Here is a 19,531-nt window from a genome sequence, read left to right on the forward strand (position 1 = left end):
GCACCAGTTAGTGAACATGCCAGCCCCTCCTGACCATAGTGAAGGCCTGATCCCCCAGGGCCTTGGGGCTCCCAAGGCAGGTCCCTGGCTTGGCTGTGGGTATCCTCATGAACCTGAAAGTATGGATGCAGAGGTGGCCCTGAGGCTGGCTAGGCTCTGAATGTGGCATCTCTCCTTCTTAGCTGCCCACCCCCAGCACTTGTCAAAGAGGCCCTCAGCAATGTTCAGAGACTGACCTTCTATGGATTCCTCATGGCTCTCTCAAAGCACCATGGAATCAACCAAGCCCTCGGTAAGTCAGAGCTAAGCAGCCGTCAGCCTCTCCTGCCGCACAACACAGGGAGCAGCTGGCCTCTGTTAGCAACACGGCTCCAGGGGGGAAGGGGCATCACCATCTCTGCCTTGACTTCCCAGGGCCGGACTCAATCCCAGGGAGCAGGAATATGGCGACAAAACATGGCTCTTACACATTCCCATGGTAGGGGACAGCCCTCCCTGCCTGCAGCCCTGCCCCAACATGAAACCACCTCCCCATAGCAGAAGCGCCCAGCCCCTCCTCAGAGAACCCCAGCTCTGCTTTGGGGAGCGGCCTGCAGGTCGGGCAGACACAGGACTATTTACTCAGTGACGCTAGAGATTATATATCAAAGAGACCTGAATCCCATTTATAAACAGGGCAAAGGTGTGTCTGCGGAGACCTTTTTTCCAAGCTGAAAAAAAAAATCTGATTAATCTGAAAGGGAGAAAAACAAAAGTAGGGGAAGTCTGCAGTGGCCCAGTTTTTCCTGCCTGCTGTTTTTTTTCACTGAGCCTTCTCCACCCACCCCACTGTTCCTCCTCCCACAGCCACTGCTCTCCTAAGAGAAGAGCCAGTAAGCCTCCATTCTACTACAGTTTAAGGTTTTTTGTTTTTTTTTTTATTTTGGGACAGAGTCTCGCTCTGTTGCCCAGGCTGGAGTGCTGTGTACAATCTCAGCTCACTGCAGCCTCGACCTCCCGGGCTCAAGTGATGCTCTCACCTCAGCCTCCCTAGTAGCTGGGACTACAGGCATGCGCCATCATCTTGGAAAATTTTTGTGTTTTTTGTACAGACTGGGTTTCACCATGTTGCCCAGGCTGGTTTCAAACTCCTGGGCTCAAGGGATCCCCTCACCTTGCTCTCCCAAAGTACTGGGATTACAGTTGTGAGCCACTACGCCCAGCAAGGAGTTCTTTTTTGTGTCTCGAGAGATCCTCCTGCTGTGCTTGGGATCCCAGGTGCCTGAGTCTCAAGGAAAAGACACACAGCATCCCCCTTCCTTTTGCCAGTTGAGGGAATGGGATTAAGGGAAGGAAAGTTAACATTCACTAAATGCCAACCACAGCAGGCTAAGTACTGTGCTGGATGCTTTATATTTTTTATCTTACACAATATACAGTTAGCCAGGGATGCTCTGGGATACACAAGCACAAACCCCAGCAGGCTGAACTGCATGCCACCCACAGCCTGGTTATTCTGAGTCAGTGCTTGGGGCACACACAGGTCTGGGGAGCCCTCAACTAACTGAAGTTGGTAGCCAAGGTTACCCACTGGACTAAGACTAGAAAGGAGGCAATTGACAGGCCAGGCGTGGTGCCTCACGCCTGTAATCCCAGCACTTTGGGAGGCTGAGGCAGGTGGATCACCTAAGGTCAGGAGTTCAAGACCAGCCTGACCAACATGGTGAAACCCCATCACTACTGAAAATACAAAAATTAGCTGGGTATAGTGGCCCGCACCTGTAATCCCAGCTACTCGGGAGGCTGAGGCATGAGAATCGGTTGAGCCCAGAAGGCGGAGGTTGCGGTGAGCCGAGATCATGCCATTGCACGCCAGCCTGTGCGACAGAGCAAGACAGTCTCAAAAAAGAAAAAAAAAACAAAAACAGGCGAGAGTCAGGAATCAAGAGTAAGGGGGAGGCGGGTGGGATCTGCCCTGGTGTTCTTTCATACTCCTAGTTATGACCACCCTTTCTTCCCACCAGTAGCAGCCACTAGGAAGGAGAAGCCAATTAGCAACTGGGTCACAGCCTGAAGTAACCTCATCCCCCTTTTCTAAGGGCCTTTAAAAAGGACACTGGCTGGGTGTGGTGGCTCACGCCTGTAATCCTAGCACTTTGGGAGGCCGAGGCGGCGGATCACCTGAGGTCAGGAGTTCGAGACCAGCCTGGCCAACATGGAGAAACCCCGTCTCTACTGAAAATACAAAATTAGCCAGTTGTGGTGGCACATGCCTGTAATTCCTGCTACTGGGGAGGCTGAGACAGAAGAATCACTTGAACCAGGGAGGCGGAGGTTGCAGTGAGCCAAGATCGCACCATTGCATTTCAGCCTGGACAACAAGAGCGAAACTCCATCAAATAAATAAACACTAATAGCCAGACATGGTGGCTCCACCTGAATTCCCAGCATTGACCAGCCTGGGCAATATAGGGAGAACCCCGTCTCTTTAGAAAAAAAAAAAAAAATTAGCTGGGTGTGGTGGCATGTACCATTGGTCTCAGCTACACAGGAGGCTGAGGTGGGAAGATCGCTTGGGCATGGGAGGTCGAGGCTGCAGTGAGCCATGATCACTGCACTCCAGCCTGGGTGACAAAGCAAAACTCTGTCTCAAAAAAAAAAAAAAAAAAAAGAAGTCACTCTGATTCAACCACTTTTACTGCACACTAACATTGGGTGGTTGGATGGAATGGGAGACAGAAAGAAGCATGTGGTCTCAGGCCTCACCTGCATCTCCAGCGTATGAAATAGAAATCTGGAGATACGCTGGTTGACGCGTCACGGAGGTCAGCCCTGTTCCCTTAGTCCCCAGGGCACCCCACAAATGAGAGGGTTCTATGAGATGCACTTTGAAAACCACTAACTTAGGGCAAGAGGGGCCAGGAGGCATCATCTGAAAAAGATTTGGAAAAAGGGGAAATCTGCCTGTGCCGGGTTAATTCTGGCCCTGACCCAGCCTTCTCCTCTTGCCCCTGGGATCCTCCTTGGAGAAGCAGAGGCAGCATTTTTTTTTTTAACCATCTGTCTCCAAAGTGGGGTCATCCTGATTTAGGGACACAAAATTAGGTAATGTCTGACCTTTGGGCTTAGCCTGGACCATATCCTTTTCAGCCCAGTACCTGAGGCCTCAAGGAAGAACTCAACTCCCAGCACCAGGTCACAACCACCACCTGGTGTTGGAAGGGGATCACCACACTCCTTGGCTGTGGTGTCTGCCCCAGGCAGGGAAAGTAGGCAGTGGGATTCAATAAATGTATCAAGCAACAGCGAGCACCTTCCTGCTCCGTGACTGTTCTTGGCCCCTGTAGCAGTCCTCAGATCTTTAGATCGGCCCTCGCAGGGTCAGAACAGGCAGCCGTGAAGGTGAGGGGCATGGAGGAATCTGTTGCCTGGCTGAAGGGCCCTCAGATTAACTACTGTGCCCCCAATGATCTCCTAGGAGCTTTGCCTGATAAGGGGGATCTGATGCACGACCCAGCAATGGATGAAGAGCTGGAACGGCTGTAAGTGTCAAGTGGGAGGATGCTGCCCCCTTGTGGGGGCCAGACGGGTCGGACACGGCTGCGCCCCATCTGGGGCCAACACCACTTGTCTGTAACATCCCGCATCTGCCAGGGAAGGGTCTGGGGGCCAGTGGAGGCCTGAGGTGTCCCTCCCTCTGAGTCCTTTGGGGGCTGCAGCCCAGGGGTTTACCCTAGTGTTAAGAGTGGGCATGGAGGCCCTGCTCTCTGGACAGGAGGCCTCTCGCTGCCCTCCAGGCTTCTTCCCTTCCTCAGGCTGGCCCAGGTCCCAGGCCTGGTCAACTCGGTCACAGCCAGTCCAGAGGCCAGTTGCCTGCCTTCCCGGACCCCTCCCCGGGTTGGCTCTCCCTGGAGACCTCTCCATCATTCCCGAAAAGTGGATGGAGAGAGTGATGCCTCCACTGAAGAGACAGACGAGTCGGAGACTTGAGGAGTCCAAAGGGTCCTGCCCGCAGCGCCCTGTACCTGCTCCCACCCAGCCCTTGGTGTGCCCACCCAGCCTCCTCTCCAGCACCTTGCTGTGCTGCCCTCTGCTGCTGACAAGGTGAATAACAGCCCCAAGACCAGCCAGAGGGGCTCTGATGATCAGCCCCGCCAGTGGCCCCGGAAGGTGAATGGCCTGCTCCCCCTGGCCCTATCAATCAGCCTGTGAACTTCACTTAGGCCCCAAGCTGACAGACTGTGCTGAGGCCACCTTATCAAGCCGTAGCCTGTTAGTCCTCCTAACAAGAGCAGTCTCTTCTGAGCCAGCCTCTGCGGGTCCCCCAATAAGGTTCATCTCCTCACAGCAACTCCATTAAGGGGGAGAACCCGAATAGCCACGCAGGGCCTTGCACCATCAAGGGTGACACCTGCGACGCAAGTACCAGGAGGACATAACCGCTGTGGCCTGTTGGAGAACAGCCAGTAGCCTTGGTAATATGAAGGGTGGGCCAGAAGATGATTTCACTTGCAAAAACTGCTTCAAGTCTTGACCCCTTTGTGTCTAATAGCTAAACAAACATGTGAAACGAATAAAGTCCCTCGTGTCTGGTAACTGGTAAGTCTAAAGCTCCTAGGCTGAGGGGAGAAGGGAGAGGGGGAGTTTGGGTTTTCGGTGCTTTTCTGGCAGGACTAGGAGGTAGAGGCCAGTGGCCCACTCAGACCTGGGGACCTGCCTCAGACAACGAGCAGAGGGGCCTAGCTTCGCACAAGAGCAACCTTCCAGAGGAAAAGTGCTCACAGCTGGAACGGCCTTCAGGAAACAGGTTCAGAGGGTTCAAGGCCAGGTTCCCATAACTTTAAAGACCGTGGCCATAAAGGGTTAATACTGCACAGCCTTCCAGCCAGGGTTTCAGTCAACATTTGCCAAGCATCTGCTTGGGGTTAGAACAGTGGGATGCAGCTGTGAAAGACAGACACAGCCTGGGGCAGACACATCCCAGCCAAGACTGGAGGCAGGTAAGGACAAGTGTCTTCAACTTCTTTGGATTGAGGGCTGCAGGGGCGGGGTCCCCAGGAAAGCAAAACCCACCCAGAAGCCCAAGCAGAACAGGACTGCCTCCTCTGAAGGTGGATGTCACCACTACTAGGCATACACATTTCCTTGGGCTCATCCCTACCCAGAACGGATCATTACAGGAACTGCCTCCCAGAACGGATCATTACAGGAACTGCCTCCCAAACCCCTGCAGAGCTGAGGCCAAGACTAGGCATTCCAGCCCCGAAGCTGCTCCAGGATGCAGTGGCTCATTGCCTGTAATCCCAGAACTTTGGGAGGCCAAGGTGGGCCAACTGCTTGAGCCCAGGAGTTCAGGACCACCCTGGGAAACATAGTAGGACCCTATCTCTACAAAATAACCTTAGCCAGGCATGGTAGCTTGCACCTGTAGTCCCAGCTACTTGGGAGACCGAGGTGGATCACTTGAACCCAGGAGGTTGAGGCTGCAGTGAGCCATGATCGTGCCACTGCACTCCCGTCTGAGTGACTGACAGAATGAGACCATCTTAAAAAAAAAAAAAAAAAAAAAAAAAAGCTCAGGCTGCGTGATGAGCTCTGTAGGCCCACAATGATGCACAGCCCATAAGAGACATGGTTCTCAAATCCTGGTGTCCTCAGAATCACAGGAAAGTCTACTGACGATGCAAATTACCAAGCTCCAGAGAGTCTAACTCTATCAACTTGGGATGGAGTCCAGAAATTCCAGATGATCCCAAAGCTGAATGAGTCCCAAACCTACACTCTGCAAATCCCTGGCTTACAGCCCCCTGGCTCCCTCTGCCCATCCTTTCTAATCATCCACTTCCCAGACCAGTGGTCTGTAACTACCGTGAGGACTCCTAAGGTGGCACAGAGATGTTTCAGAAGCCCCCAATAGAAAGGGGTGGCCAAGCTAAGGATTTACACACAAACACACACCTTTTCTTCCCTAAATTTAAAGGGTCCCATTAACGTCTAAGAGTATGTGTGTGTATGTATATATATGTAATTTTTTCTTTTTTGAGACAGGGTCTCACTTTGTCACCCAAGCTGGGGTGCAGTGGCGCGATCTAGTCTCACTGCAACCTCTGCCTCCCGGGTTCAAGTGACTTCTGCTTCAGCCTCCTGAGTAGCTAGGATTACAGGCATGCACCACACCCCCCCCCCACCCCGCTAATTTTGTATTTTTAGTAGAAATGGGGTCTCACCATGTTGGCCAGGCTGGTTTCAAACTCCTAGCCTCAAGTGATCCACCCGCCTCAGCCTCCCAAAGTGCTGGGATGACAGCCATGAGCCACTGTACCCGGCGTTAAATATTTCTTAAACTCCACTGAAACCCATCCCCAGTCAAGCCTACTGCTGTGACAAGGGGCAGGACTGCTGAGGTTGCTCGCTCGCCCTCAGCCAGCGAGTTAAAGGGCCAACTAATGCCAGCCCTTTCCTCTGCGTGCCACAGGGTGGTGAGGTCGAAGCTGCACCGGACCTCACGGCAGCACAGAGCCAAGGAGCCAGGGGCCTTTGGCTTTCAGAGAAGAGAGAAGCAGGAGGCCCTGGAGAGAGTGTCCTCAGCTTCGGTACCGATGCCCTACCATTACCGGTGGGAGCCCAGAGAGTGAGGCCAGGGGCCGGCACTGGGCAGGGAGGCAGGATCCAGAGGACACTGCTTCACTCAGACCAACAGGGAGCCAGGCCCTGCAGGGGCTTTATTTTGACACCACTTTGTTTCAATACAAACAGTCCAGAAAGAAAGTCAAGTCCCTCTGGGGGAGGGGCAAGGGGAAGAGTGGTCTGTGTTGCTTGGGAGCCCAACCTACAACCCAAAGGTGGGGGCTGGGCTGAGACTGCCGGTGCGGCAGGGGAAGATGGCACCAAGAATGACACAGTGCTTGGCTCAGCTGCCAGAGGGTGAGGCCCACAGCTCTCACTGGCGGGTGCTGTCCAGGCCCCCAAGCCCAGAATGATGCAGAGGAAGGAGCTCAGCCCCAGGAGCCTGCCTCTGCCTCTCACATCCTCTGCTTCCCTGGCCAGCATCAAGCTCACAGCATCCAGAGTCGAATCACAGCAGACAAGACCCTCCATGGCCACCAACCCGGGGAAGAAGGGATAAAGAATGTCACAGAGGGTCCTGCATTCCACAGCAGATGGTACAGAGGGACCCTGAGACACCCTGAAACAATCTTCCAAGTGCTTACTGTAGAAAGGGGTGGTGAGACGGGAGAACCCGAGGGTCTCCGGTCTGATCCCAAATGAAACCTTTAGGTACCAGGTAAAGTTTCCAGCCCTTGGTAACGCCCAGACAAAGGTCCTTCCCCTCTCCTGGCACCCAGAAGAGGCCACTGGCAGCAGCAGCAGCAGCAAGTCCGCAGCCTCTTTCCCCAGGGGACAGGTCTACAGTGAACTCCTTCCAGGCCTCCCCCTGGTTCCAGAGGATGGGGACCCAAGGCCTCGAACTAGAAGAACCCTAGAGCCAGCAAAAAAAGCCTTCTACCTTCCGCTTTCCCTACCTGGGGAAAGTGGACCCAGAATAAGCCATCGTGGGGGAACCCCCTTTCCCAGTATGGCAGGACAAGTGAGCAGCAGCTGTGGGGGCAGGACAGAAGGACAAGAGTCTAACACACGGAGGGTGGTGTGAGAGGGAATAAAGAGCTCAGTCCACAGGCAGAGGACAAGGGCTGGTACTGACCATTCCCCTCACAGGAGTGAGCGCCTCAAAGGCCACCCCACACACACACCACACATACAAAGTAACAAATCCTCCCCAGCTTCCACAAGGCAAAGCATCCCCAGCCTGGGAACTGTGGAGTTCTTATTGCCGTCACCATCGTAAGCCTGAGTCACAGAGCTCGGATCAGTAGGAACCGTAGCGATCCTGGGGGCGAGGGAGGAGAAAAAAAAAGAAAAAGTCAGAGGCTCTAAGCTGCAGCAGCTTCCCAGCAAACACACTGCCTGCCCCAGCACCCCACAGCAAGACTGGGGAGGCAGGGGCTGGACAGCCCGGTGAGGCAGGAGTCCACGGTGAGAGCTGGGGCAGCGGCCACTCGGGCACCCGATAACGGGGAAGCCCTGCCTGGCCTCACAGAAGCTGGGAAGAGAAGAGAAAGAGCGGTACAGGTGACAAGGCCAGGGAAGATCATGGCAGACACAGAGGCATCTTGGAGAGGCCCGGCCCTGGCACGGAGCTGAAAGGAAGGAAGCTGCCCTCCAAGAAAATGCCTCTCTCTAGACTCTTGCTTTTTTGTTTGTGGTTTTTTTTGAGACAAGAGTTTCACTCCTGTCACCCAGGCTGGAGTGCAGTGGCATGATCTCAGCTCACTACAACCTCCAGGTTCAAGCGATTCTCCTGCCTCAGCATCCCGAGTAGCGGGATTACAGGTGCACGCCATCATGCCCAGCTAATTTTGTATTTTTAGTAGAGACGGGGTTTTGCCATGTTGGTCAGGCTGGTCTCAAACTCCTGACCTCAAGTGATCCACCCATCTCAGCCTCCCAGTGCTGGGATTACAGGCGTGAGCCACCACACCCGGCCGAAAATGCTCTTAAGGCTCAGAGGGGCTGAGCAGTAGCTTAAGGCTCAGAGGGGCTGAGCAGTAGCAGTGTCTCTATGTGGTGGCGAAGGGCAAACCTCCCAGCACTCCTCATTAGGCCCCACTTCAGCCTCACCTGCAAGGAATTCATCACACCATTGGCCAGCACAGCCATTTTCCCAGCCACAGACTTGACACCCTGCTTAAACTGGGCAATGTCCGCTGTAGGCAGCACGTTCCCCAGAGATACACTTCCTGTAAAACAAGAGCAGGGTGACCCAGAGCCCAGCAAGAAGCCCTTCCCAGTCACAGCAGGGCCCTCCTGCCCTGCTCCCAGGCCTCACTTGGTGCCTGCCACCCCACCAGGGCCCTACCTGCTCCCTGAGCTCCATCCATGTCCCCAAAGAGGTCTGAAGAGCTGATGGCACTGCTGCCTGAGAGCTGCTGCAGCCGAGACCTGGCCTCATACTGTGGTGAGGAAAAGGCCAGGCCTGGGGATCTTGGGGCTGATGACCCAAGGACTCACACAGGCCAGGCCCTCCTGGTGCTAAAGCCCAAAGCAGCGGCAGGGAGAAAGCTCATGCTTCTGCCTGCTGCCTCGGACCTCAGGGCAGACAGCCCCACTTACCTCCGCATCCACCTCCCGCCCAAAGAACATGTCAGATGAGATGGCTTTGGCTCCTGCGAATTTCTGACGCGCCTCACTAGACTCGAGGCCTGAGCTCCGGCTCTCCACTTCCCTCCGGTTTGTGGCTCTGAGGGGAAGATGTGGAATATCTCGGACTCCTCCCATTATCATCAGGGGAGGCAGAGTACAGAGGCCAAACAGAGCACCAGTGGCTTTTGGTGATGGGTTCCCAGGTCCTATTCTGTCTGTGGCTCTGTGACTCTGGGCCCCGCTCCCCTGGTGAGGAGTCACCCTTCTCCACATTGAGGCCAAGGCCCAGAGAGCTTAGTAACCTGCACTAGGCAGGGTGGAAATACAGTCTGCAGTGGCCTAGGCTCCTGCCCAAAAGCACACAGCTTCGTCAGCATTCAGGAGGCCACACAACTGCTGCTACCCTAATCCTAGTGACAACTTGCCTAGTACTACAATGAGCATATGTGTCGGTCTGCCTGGCTTTATACCTACTCTTGTCATAACTATGAATAGCAAACTGCCCCCTTTACTCTCAAAAGCATCCTGGTGTGGAAAGGGAGATGGTTGCTCTCATCTCGCGTTGAGTATGTGGACACTGGGCCAGGTATTTCCGGAGACCCTATGAAGTAGTTACGTTCCCATTTTATACGGGGATAACTCACAGATATTATGTCAACTAAACAGATCCCAGATTAAGATGGAGTAGGGTTTTAAAAAATAAGAAAGGGGCTGGAGACATAAAACCCCTGAAAGGAGGTCAGGACTGAAGCATACAATCAGGCTCCTCCGGCCAGAGAAATGGACCCCAAGCAAAAGAAGCTGCCAGGCCCTCTATGATGACAAAGCACAACTCAAACCGAAGCCTGACTGCTGCCCTGTCTAATGAGGCAGGCACCAGCCACTGGTGGCTATTTACGTTTATCAGAAATTAAACTACATCAGAAATTCAGTTGCTCAGTTGCACCAACCACATTTTAAGGGCTCATAGCCACATAGTAGTGGCTACCATATTAAACAACACAGAGAACATTCCTATCATCACAGAAAGTTCTTCTAGACAGTGCTGCCTTAGAATTCTCTACCTTCAGCTTGTTTAAAAAAATAAAGAAAGAAAGAAAAAAGAAAAAACAGCCCACTCTACCTTTCTGAAATAGGCCGGATGCTTGAGATGGTCACTTCTGGCTCCTTCTCCTCTACCCTGTCCATACCCCAGGCAGCATCTGTATCCCAGCGGGAGCCAAAGCTTTCCCCTAAGGAAAAGGGATTGTCCTTGTACCTAGGGAGACAGTAGAGTGGCTCAGAGAAGCCTGATGAGGAACACAGCAGCCAAGTTTACAGCTAGAAAACAGCCTTACTTTGGGGGTCCAGAGGCGAAAGTACCAACATCGTCAAACAAGTCCAGCTGCGAGCGAGAGGATTTTGCACTCACTGGGGTTTCCTGCTCAATCACCTGCATCTCAGACAGCACGGAGTGGGAGACAGAGCTGCGCAGCAAAGCAGAGCCAGGCATGAGACCAAAGGATAGGCATCAGCATCACCGCACAAGAGACAATGCCCAGCAACTGGGTTCTCCTTCACGGAGCGTCACCCAGAGCCTTCTGTCCTTACCCAAGCACAGGGCTGGGCCAGACCCCAACAGAAGGCTAGCTGTGTGTGGTGACCTGTGAAGCACACCTCAGAATTCTTTACACATCAGCTTTGTTTATTCCACGTAGGAGTTCCCTGGCCAGTGACGGTTTGCCTGTTATAATTTAATTTTATTTATTTATTTGAGACAGATTCTCACTCTGTCGCCCAGGCTGGAGTCCAGTGGTGCAATCTTGGCTCACTGCAACCACCACCTCCCAGGTTCAAGCGATTCTTGTGCCTCAGCCTCCCGAGCAGCTGGGACTACAGTGCACGTCACCACACCCAGCTGATTTTTTGTGTTTTTTCAGTAGAGACAGGGTTTCGCCACATTGCCCAGCCTGGTCTCAAACTCCTGAGTACAGACAATCCACCCGCCTTGGCCTCCAAAAGTGCCAGGATTATAGGCGTGAGCCACTGTGCCTGGCTCGTGTTGTAATTTTAATATTGTGCACCAGATGCCAGTGGTCTCTGTCCTGAACAACTCCCTACCTTGTGCACTATGAACCCCATCCTTCACTGATGGGGTTCACAAAGCAAAGGAATGGATGAAGAAATGCCCCAGCACCAGGGAAATGAACATAACTGCATCAAAGGATGAGTTCTTCATCATCCTACTCTTTATTAAAAAAAAAAAAAAAGCCAGGCACCGTGGCTCACACCTGTAATTCCAGCACTTTGGGAGGCCGAGGCGGGCGGATCACGAGGTCAGGAGATGGAGACCATCCTGGCTAACATGGTGAAACCCCATCTCTACTAAAAATACAAAAAAATTAGCCGGGCATGGTGGCAGGTGCCTGTAGTCCCAGCTACTTGGGAGGCTGAGGCAGGAGAATGACGTGAACTTGGGGGGCGGAGCTTGCAGTGAGCCGAGATTGCACCACTGCACTCCAGTCTGGGCAACAGAGCGAGACTCCGTCTGAGAGAGAAAAAAAAAAAAAAAAAAGCACCTCAAAGCACAAAGACTGGCCTTATGCACTAAGACCTAGAATTGCTGTCTCGTTTCTCAAAGAAAAGGGGTCTAGGGTTGGCAGGCAATACAATACAACTCTTGATGCCTCTCATTCCTCTGTCAGGCTCCACAAGGACACTTTAAGGACTAATTTGATTTAAATCAATTCATTAAAAAATATCTATAGCTTTTAGCTAGAAGAACCCCAAGGAGTGATTATTTTGAAATAGGGCTGAGTTGGGCCGGGCACGGTGGCTCACACCTGTAATCTCAGCACTTTGGGAGGCCGAGGCAGCCGGATCACCTGAGGTCGGGAGTTCGAGACCAGCCTGACCAAGACGGAGAAACCCTGTCTCTACTAAAAATACAAAATTAGCCAGGTGTGGAGGCTGAGGCAAGAGAATAGCTTGAACCCCGGAGGCAGAGGTTGTGGTGAGCTGAGATCACACCATTGCACTCCAGCCTAGGCAACGAGATTGAAACTCTGTCTCAAATAAATAAATAGGGTGAGTTGGGTTTAAGTAAACAATTGTTGCACTGCTAAAAAACTGTTCATATGCCTTAACCCCTTGGTCATCCCTTAACCCAGTCGGTCATCCCTTAACCCAGTCGGTCATCCCTTAACCCAGTCATCTATTAACCCAGTCATTCCTATGTGACTGAAGCAGGGAAAGGAGGGAGACCCAATGTCCTTTCAAGTTAAAATGTTATGCTCTGGCTGGATGTGGCTCACACCCGTAATCCAAGCACTGGGCGCCGTGGCTCACACCTGTAATCCCAGTACTGTGGGAGGCCGAGGCGGGCAGATCATTTGAAGCTAGTAGTTTTACACCAGCCTGGGCAACATGGTGAAACCCCATCTCTACTAAAATACAAAAATAAGCTGGGCATGGTGGCACATGCCTGTAATCACAGCTTCTCAGGAGGCTGAGGCAGGAGAATTGCTTGAATCTGGGAGGCGGAGGCTGCAGTGGGCTGAGATCACACCACTGAACTCCAGCCTGGGTGACAGAGCAAGACTCCATCTCAAAAAAAAAAAAAAAAAAAGAAAAGAAAAAAGAAAGCCGGGCACCGTGGCTCATGCCTATAATCCCAGCACTTTGGGAGGCTGAGGCAGGTGGATCACTTGAGGTCAAGAGTTCAACATCAGCCTGGCCAACGTGGTGAAACCCCATCTCTACTAAAAATACAAAAAATTAGCCAGGCACGGTGGTACACACCTGTAATCCCAGCTGCTTGGGAGGCTGAGACAGGAGAATCACTTGAACCCAGGAGGTAGAGATTGCAGTGAGCCAAGATCGTGCCATTGCACTCCAGCCTGGGTGACAGAGTGAGACTCTGTCTCAAAAAATAAAAATAAAAAGCCATAGCAGCCAAACATGGTGGCTCACATCTGTAATCCCAGTACTTTGTGAAGTCAAGGTACTTAAACCCAGGAATTCGAGACCAGGCTGGACAACATAGCAAAACCCTGTCTCTACAAAAAGTAAAAAAATTAGCTGGGCATGGTGGCTCCCGGCTGTGGTCCCAGCTATTCGGGAGGCTGAAGTGGAAGGATCACCTGAGCCCAGGAGGCAGAGGTTGCAGTGAGCTGAGATCACACCATTACACTCCAGCCTAGGCAACAAAGCAAGAATCTGTCTCAAAAGAAAAAGAAAGAAAGAAAACCACAGCAAACCGAGTGGTTCTGAAACAGGAAGGATTCCGCCCAAACTGAGGGCATTTGAAATGTGGGGGATATGTGAGGGTATTACAGGGAGCACAAATGGCATCTCTAGACAGGAATTAAGGATGATACTAAATGCACCGCAATTCTCAGGGAGGTCTGGAAAAATAAACTGTCCCATGACTCAAAGTGCCATCAAGAAAAACCACCCTAGTCTCTTGAAGATACTGAAATAACACCTGATCCTGTGTTTTGTTCACATACCTATTCAGTCATTCAACTTACTGAGCACATACCTACTATGCGCCAAGCACTGTATTAGGGACTTTAGAACAATAAGCCAAGTGATCTATTCAGACTTGGAGAAACAATAAGCCTAGCATCCCAAACTGCTAGGAAGGCCCCGCAATGGTTCCCAGAAAACAATGGCATTTCCCTGCCACACCCGGAGCTGAGCCTCACCTTCGGGATACCAAGCCCATGCCCAACCTTTCTGCCTGCTCTCGCTTCTTCCCTTCCAGATTCTGTAGCTTCTTTTCCTCTTTCTTACGATCAATCTGGAGCTCCTGGTAGGCCAGACGCATGGAGGCGACCCTTAGGGGGAACAAAGGTGTCAGTGGTCACCACCCATCCTGACCTGTCCAACCTACCCACCCACCAAGCCCCGCAGAAGCCTGAGGCCCCGGCAGCAAACACTTACATGGACTCCTCCGCCTGCTTCTTGGCATCGGCTGCCTGCTGCTCACGGAGCTTCTCTGCCACCTGAGCCTGCCGCTCAATCTCACTGAAGCTCTGGCTGCTCACCTTCTGGGCCCCTAGGCCTTTCTTGGCACCCAGCTGGGAACAGAATCATGTAAGGGGCCTTCCCAATCACACTCTCCTCAGATTCCTCCCAGGTTCAGGCACTGTAGCCACACCCACAAGGAAAAGCCCCTTCTTAAAATTTAGGGTAAAAAACAGGATACCAACCAGCATGGCCAAGACAATAGTGCTCCGCTGGAGCTGGGCATGGGCGGCTCACACAGCCCCAGCAGAGCCCGGGCCTGAGGACAGCAGTTAATGCCGACAGGGCCAAGTATGTGCCAAGCACTCCACCAAGCACTAGATGTGCTCCATCTCACCGACTCCTCCCAGCAGCCCTTGAAGACAGGCTTTAAATCCCTTTAAATCTTTAAATCCCTTTCACAGGCGAGGTTCGGAGAAACACAGTACCTTTGCCAAAGTCATATAGCTGGTAAGTGGTAAGGTCAAGGAGTGAACCCAGGTAGCCTGCACCCAGCTCCTAACCCCTCTACCATACCACCTCTCCCCACCTACCCCTTTCTTAGCTGCTGCTGGCTTCTTCTTGCCAATGATGGAGCTTTTCAGTTCTGCATGAGAAACGGGTAGGCATGAGCTAAGACAAAGGCAGCTCAGAGGCAGTAGCTCAGTATACACCATGCAGCTTCATGGCAAGAGCTCCTAAGAACAGCTTCAAGCAAGGGAAGGCAAAGCTGCCACCACCAGCTCCAACCAGCGGTGTCAAAGCCAAAGACAGACGTGGCTGGGGTATTTACTGGCGCCCGGCAGAGTGAGACAGGAACCTAGACCTGAAGCACCAGAGACGTCCAAAGTCCCTGAACCAAAACAAAGACTGCGAGGCAGGGAGCATATGGTGAGCACCAGGCTCCGCTTCTAAAGCAAGAAGCTGAGGGCAGGGGCTGGGCTCCCCAAGCAGCTGTCAGTTACCTCTGGCAGGAAGGGCCCCTTTAGCTGACAGATACATGGACTCTGGAGGAGAAACAGACTTGTGGCTAACAAGAGGCCCACCCCAGAGCCTCCACAGAGCTCCCAAGCCCAGCAGTCTCTATGAAGCCCTGCTTCAGACCAAGCTATGCCAGCCTTCTCATGGATCAGTCCGACAGTCACTCTGCTGGGTTCCAGCCCCAACCCCCAAGAGTCAACAGAACAAACCGAGGTCAGCAAATGGACTGTTCGCCCTGAACCAAGTCTGAAAGACACTAAGGAAAATGTAGGAAAGAGTTAAAGGACAGGCTGGGGTACTGGCTGAGAAAGAACAATGTCACCTCCAGCCTTCAGCAGCTCAGAGCTGTCCCTCCACCCCCGGAAATGCACCAGACAAGCCAGCCCTGCCTCAGAGCCCAGGGATAGGTGTCCAGTCTCATGCTGGCCTCCCCAACACTTTGGCTAGACCCAGCCCCATACTCAGAGGCAGACCCTAGGCCTTATACACCAGCCCACCCAGATTCATCAATTCAAAGGGCTTGGCTCTAAAATCAGTGTTGCATCCACTATTTCAATCACAGTCCCCACTCCAGAGAATCAGATAGATGCTCAGTCTCCTGTGGCCTCTGTCCACACGGCCAGGCAGCAGGACCTCTGAAAAGAACATTTGAGGTCCACCCTCTCCCAGACACCCCACGCCTGCCCGCTGGCATACTGACCCAGTGAGGCTTTGGGTGAGGTGCCAAGCAGGTCTGTGTTTGGGCCATGCTCCGGCTCTGTGGATGCAATGGTAGGAGTTAGAGATGAGCTCCTAGCTTCCTGCAACCTCCCCTTGAAAGAAGTGATGGGACGAGAATCGGTGGCTTTCCTCAGCTTGCCACCAAAAGATAAAAGGAATATCTACCACTTCCTCCAAGGATTAAAATGAATCCCGGCCCACCCAAAGATACAGGAGGACCCCTGCTCCTATTGTCATGGCCAGATGTCCCCTTCCAAACCCTGAGTCCTCTCCTAGGACCAGGGCACCTGGTTGGAATCTGGGCTGAACTCACGTGCCAGGCCACTGCTCTCTGTAGACGGGGCTGGCTGCTGGGTCCCTGAAGGCTCAGTGGCTGGCGCATCCCAGGCAGGGGGCTGAAAAGGAGGCCAGATCACAGATGCCTCAGTGAGCCACTCCTGCTGGCAAGAAGCACCAAGACCTACAAGCACCTTGTGGACAAGAAATCATACTCCAAACCCATGAGGAAAGGGACTGGAGGGTAGCAAACAAGATCACAGTTGCTATTCACTGTGGAAGAAAGCAGGAAGACAAGCAGCCCCCACCCCAACCCCTTCACTATTTACTTAGAGCCAGAGCCCATTCTCCTAACTTAAAGACAGTTAACTACCACCACCTAGGCAGGCACAGATCTAAAGGCTCCTCATATATGAATATATTTAATTATCACTACAACCCCTATGAAGGAGCTACATCGCCATTTTAGAAACTGAGGTTTTGACAGGTTGAGTGACTTGGCCACCATCACAGGAATGCTGAGTAGAGAACAGGAATTGAAGCCAAGAGTCTAACTTCAGCACCCAGGGCCAGTAAAGAGGAAACCCTCCTCAAAGGGGTGGGGCAGGGAGGAGAGAATCCTTTCACTGTCCCCAAGCACAGTGCCTTTCTTATAGGGGAAGAATCCAGGAAAATTTGTTTGGGGCACCGGACACCTCTTGAAACTTCAAGAAGCTGCTTCTCTTCCCCGCCAGCCCAATTTATAGGAGTCGATTTCTAAGGAGGGCTACACTGCACCTCCATTTATGGAGGAGGAAACACCTAGGCCTACCCAGCAGGAACAGTGGACTTCATATGTGGTGTCCAAGACATCACATCAAAGCAAATGGAATCTACAACCATGATCACAGAAGGCCTGGGCCTTGGTAAATTGCCTGTCAAGAACAACTGGGAAAACGGTTCCTTGTGGGCACTCACTTGAGTGTGTTCTGTGAAGAAATCAGAGTCCTTCTTCTCTGGGGAGTGATTAGGAACGGCACTACTCATGTTGTCTATCCAAAGCTAGAAAGGAGAAGACACCCCTAAAACACAGGGCTCTGAATACTCCTAACCCTCCTGCCCCAGCCCCAAGAACAGGCACTTACATCAGTACCATGCCTAGCCAGGGCCGCACTCCCCAGCTGCCGGATCTTCTCCCGGTACATCTGGGCAGCTCGGCTATTATATTTGGTGTTGGCATCATTGGCTGTGCATCCATGTTGGCGAAAAAAAGCCGTCTGGAGAGCAAAGAAGAGAGCAGCGCATGCTACGGGTGATTCTCAAGAAGGAAACGTGTTGGCTGTAGGAGGCATCTCCTTATGACAGCGGAGTTATTATCTATACAGGATGATACATGCTACTGACACCGGTTTTTCAGAGACAAAGTTTCTCGAAATTCCTGCAAAAAACACCTTGCAGCGGGCCATCCTTTGATATGACTGAAGTCCAGGCCCCACTGAACGCTGCCTGAGCACAACATCCCATACCCAGCCTCCCCATCCTTCATCCAGGGCAGGCCCACAAGACCCAATGACTGTGAAGGCTCCCAACTCCTGTGGCTTTTCCCCAAGAACACCTGCGCAGTTTAATCGGAATCTGAAACCCATTTAAGAGAAGCTGTGACCAGTTTCGAAGTTTTCAGAAAATAGCTTATGGTGGTGTTATAGAACAGAGAACCCTCTGAACAGGGAAAACGACAGGGCCTCTTAGGGAGTCGTGCAAAGTTAGTACCCAGGCAGAAGAATGGAAGGTGAGGGAAGTAGAAGGAGCTTTACCGCATTGGCATTCCCGCCGACCTGCATACACCTCAGCTGGAACCAGTTCCAGTTGGAATCCAACTCTGTGGACCTGTGTACAAGGGCTGCGTCTCACCCACTAGCAGATACCAGCAGGATTTCCCTGGCAACCCGATACCTGTCACTTGGCCTCAGGCTGCTGTAGGCACCCAGGAAACATTAATCAGCCATCACCCCATTTCCTCCACACTACCCTGTCCATGAAAACTCTCCTCTTCGTTCATTTACTCCAAAGAGTACTAATTATGTCCCCAGATCCGAAAGGAGGTCACATTCTCAGGCACGCACGCCTGGATTTGGCTTTCCCCTAATGGATGGTCACAGTCTCACTAGAGACATACTGGGCTAACAACATATCAGCAACAACAAGGTCAATGCCTCCCTTTCCCCCCAACTAACGCTCAGAGTCTCAAGCCTGACCGTCAAAAAAGAGGAAGTTTTGGCCCAGAGGCGGAGACGGACCGCCCATGTGCCAAAGGGCCCACACAGGTGGTTCTCTCTGGCAGGAGGCTACCGGACCCTCTCGGCCCAGAGGCTTCCCACCGAATTCAGAGCGGCCCAAGTCGAGGCGAGAGCCTTGTTGCCCAGACAGCCCTGGCCGGCCGGGTGGAAACACGGCAACCGCGCGGAGAGCCTACCTGATGAAGCTCAGATGGACGCCCAGGGAGCGGTGCACCCCGGAACAGTCAATGCACAAGAAAACACCGTACGTGATGCTGGCCCAACTCGGATTCTTGGCGCCGCAGTCGAAACAGGCCTGGGTGGAGGAGGCGATGAGCGAATGGTCAGGGGCCCCGAGTAAAGGCCAGGCACCTACACCCCAGAAACACAACCCACCTCCGCCCTTCTCCCTCCCTCAGGCCCCAGCGGGACGAGAGACTCCGCGCCCCCCCTGCTCACGCACCTTGTTGGTTGGAACTGCGCGAAGCCTCTTAAAAAGAGTCTGGATTTCGGTCTTGTTCGGCTCCGCCGCCATTTTCTCTCCTTCCCAGACAGAACCGCGGCTGACGGGTCCCGCCGCGGGCCAATCCACGGCGGGGAGGGCGGGCTCACAAGGCCGGCCTCAGCGGTGCCCGAGCCAGCCGAGGGGTGGGGTGATTGGAGTCCGATCTGGACCAATGGGCAGCCGGCGGGACGGGGGCGGCGACGACAACCGCGGCCGCAAGAATCAACGCCGCGCCGGGCCAATCCGCAGCCGGGGCGGGGCGACGGCGCGCGGACCGGCCCAAACCTCCTCGCGCGCGTAGTACCCTTCCCCCCGCCCCTCCCACGCCGCAACCCCCAGGTGGAGTCGCACCCACGCCGCGCAGGCTGCGGGAGGCTGGGGGCGGGGACCCCCACTCCAGCCAATTACAGATCGATGAATAAGAATTAGGCTGCCCAAACACTCCTCGTCCCTCCGGCCCGAACGGGCAGACGCATTGGCCCGCGTCTCGCCCAGCCTTCAGCCGTTCTCGGCTCACAGCAAGCCTGACAGCGAGTCCCCTCCACTCCAGATTAGTATCTCGAAGTTCCAGAGCAGGTACCAAGCAGGCAAACCCTTTTCCAACCCCGGCCCCATAACAGACGCT

At 53.3% G+C, this 19,531-nt stretch overlaps 2 protein-coding genes across 8 annotated transcripts in view; one reads left to right on the forward strand and one right to left on the reverse strand.

The window, feature by feature from the left end:
* Positions 1 to 4,575, forward strand: part of CSTPP1 (centriolar satellite-associated tubulin polyglutamylase complex regulator 1) — a 220,960-nt gene extending 216,385 nt beyond the window's left edge. For 2 of the 5 annotated variants that reach the window (XM_008968125.6, XM_008968124.3), the window contains 3 exons: positions 183 to 292; positions 3,458 to 3,521; positions 3,795 to 4,575. In XM_008968125.6, the coding sequence (XP_008966373.2) occupies positions 183 to 292; positions 3,458 to 3,521; positions 3,795 to 3,969 (349 nt within the window). In that variant the 3' untranslated portion in view covers positions 3,970 to 4,575. Of the gene's footprint in view, positions 1 to 182; positions 293 to 2,003 lie in introns of all 5 variants that reach the window. The other 3 variants (XM_034932501.3, XM_034932500.3, XM_034932502.4) reach the window with 3 other exon arrangements.
* A 2,087-nt stretch (positions 4,576 to 6,662) lies between these two features.
* ARFGAP2 (ADP ribosylation factor GTPase activating protein 2) lies at positions 6,663 to 19,453 on the reverse strand. 3 transcript variants are annotated; one of them, XM_063608446.1, is made up of 17 exons: positions 18,865 to 19,453; positions 18,599 to 18,717; positions 17,940 to 18,012; positions 17,271 to 17,402; positions 17,104 to 17,187; positions 16,184 to 16,265; positions 15,851 to 15,907; positions 15,135 to 15,176; positions 14,724 to 14,776; positions 14,107 to 14,243; positions 13,869 to 14,000; positions 10,518 to 10,646; positions 10,304 to 10,438; positions 9,151 to 9,277; positions 8,897 to 8,990; positions 8,659 to 8,777; positions 6,663 to 7,867 (listed from the first exon to the last, which is right to left on the reverse strand). In XM_063608446.1, the coding sequence occupies exons 1-17, from the start codon at positions 18,934 to 18,936 to the stop codon at positions 7,847 to 7,849; spliced, it is 1,608 nt and encodes a 535-aa protein (XP_063464516.1). In that variant the 5' UTR covers positions 18,937 to 19,453; the 3' UTR covers positions 6,663 to 7,846. The 3 variants fall into 3 exon arrangements, with proteins under 3 accessions (XP_063464516.1, XP_003815243.4, XP_034788387.3); XM_003815195.5 differs by lacking the exon at positions 15,135 to 15,176; XM_034932496.3 differs by lacking the exons at positions 14,724 to 14,776; positions 15,135 to 15,176; positions 15,851 to 15,907; positions 16,184 to 16,265.
* Between the last annotated feature and the right edge of the window lie 78 nt (positions 19,454 to 19,531).

Source organism: Pan paniscus, chromosome 9, assembly GCF_029289425.2.
Source record: "Pan paniscus chromosome 9, NHGRI_mPanPan1-v2.0_pri, whole genome shotgun sequence".
Lineage (NCBI taxonomy): Eukaryota > Metazoa > Chordata > Mammalia > Primates > Hominidae > Pan > Pan paniscus.

Bases quoted from the DNA above. Each gene is read 5' to 3' on its own strand.
- ARFGAP2 (XM_063608446.1), bottom strand. From the start codon at position 18,936: ATGGCGGCGGAGCCGAACAAGACCGAAATCCAGACTCTTTTTAAGAGG. The intron at 18,718-18,864 runs GTGCGTGAGCAG...TCCTCCACCCAG, and splicing joins GCGCAGTTCCAACCAACAAG to GCCTGTTTCGACTGCGGCGC. The intron at 15,908-16,183 runs GTGAGTTCAGCC...TTGCATCCACAG, and splicing joins AGAGAGCAGTGGCCTGGCAC to AGCCGGAGCATGGCCCAAAC.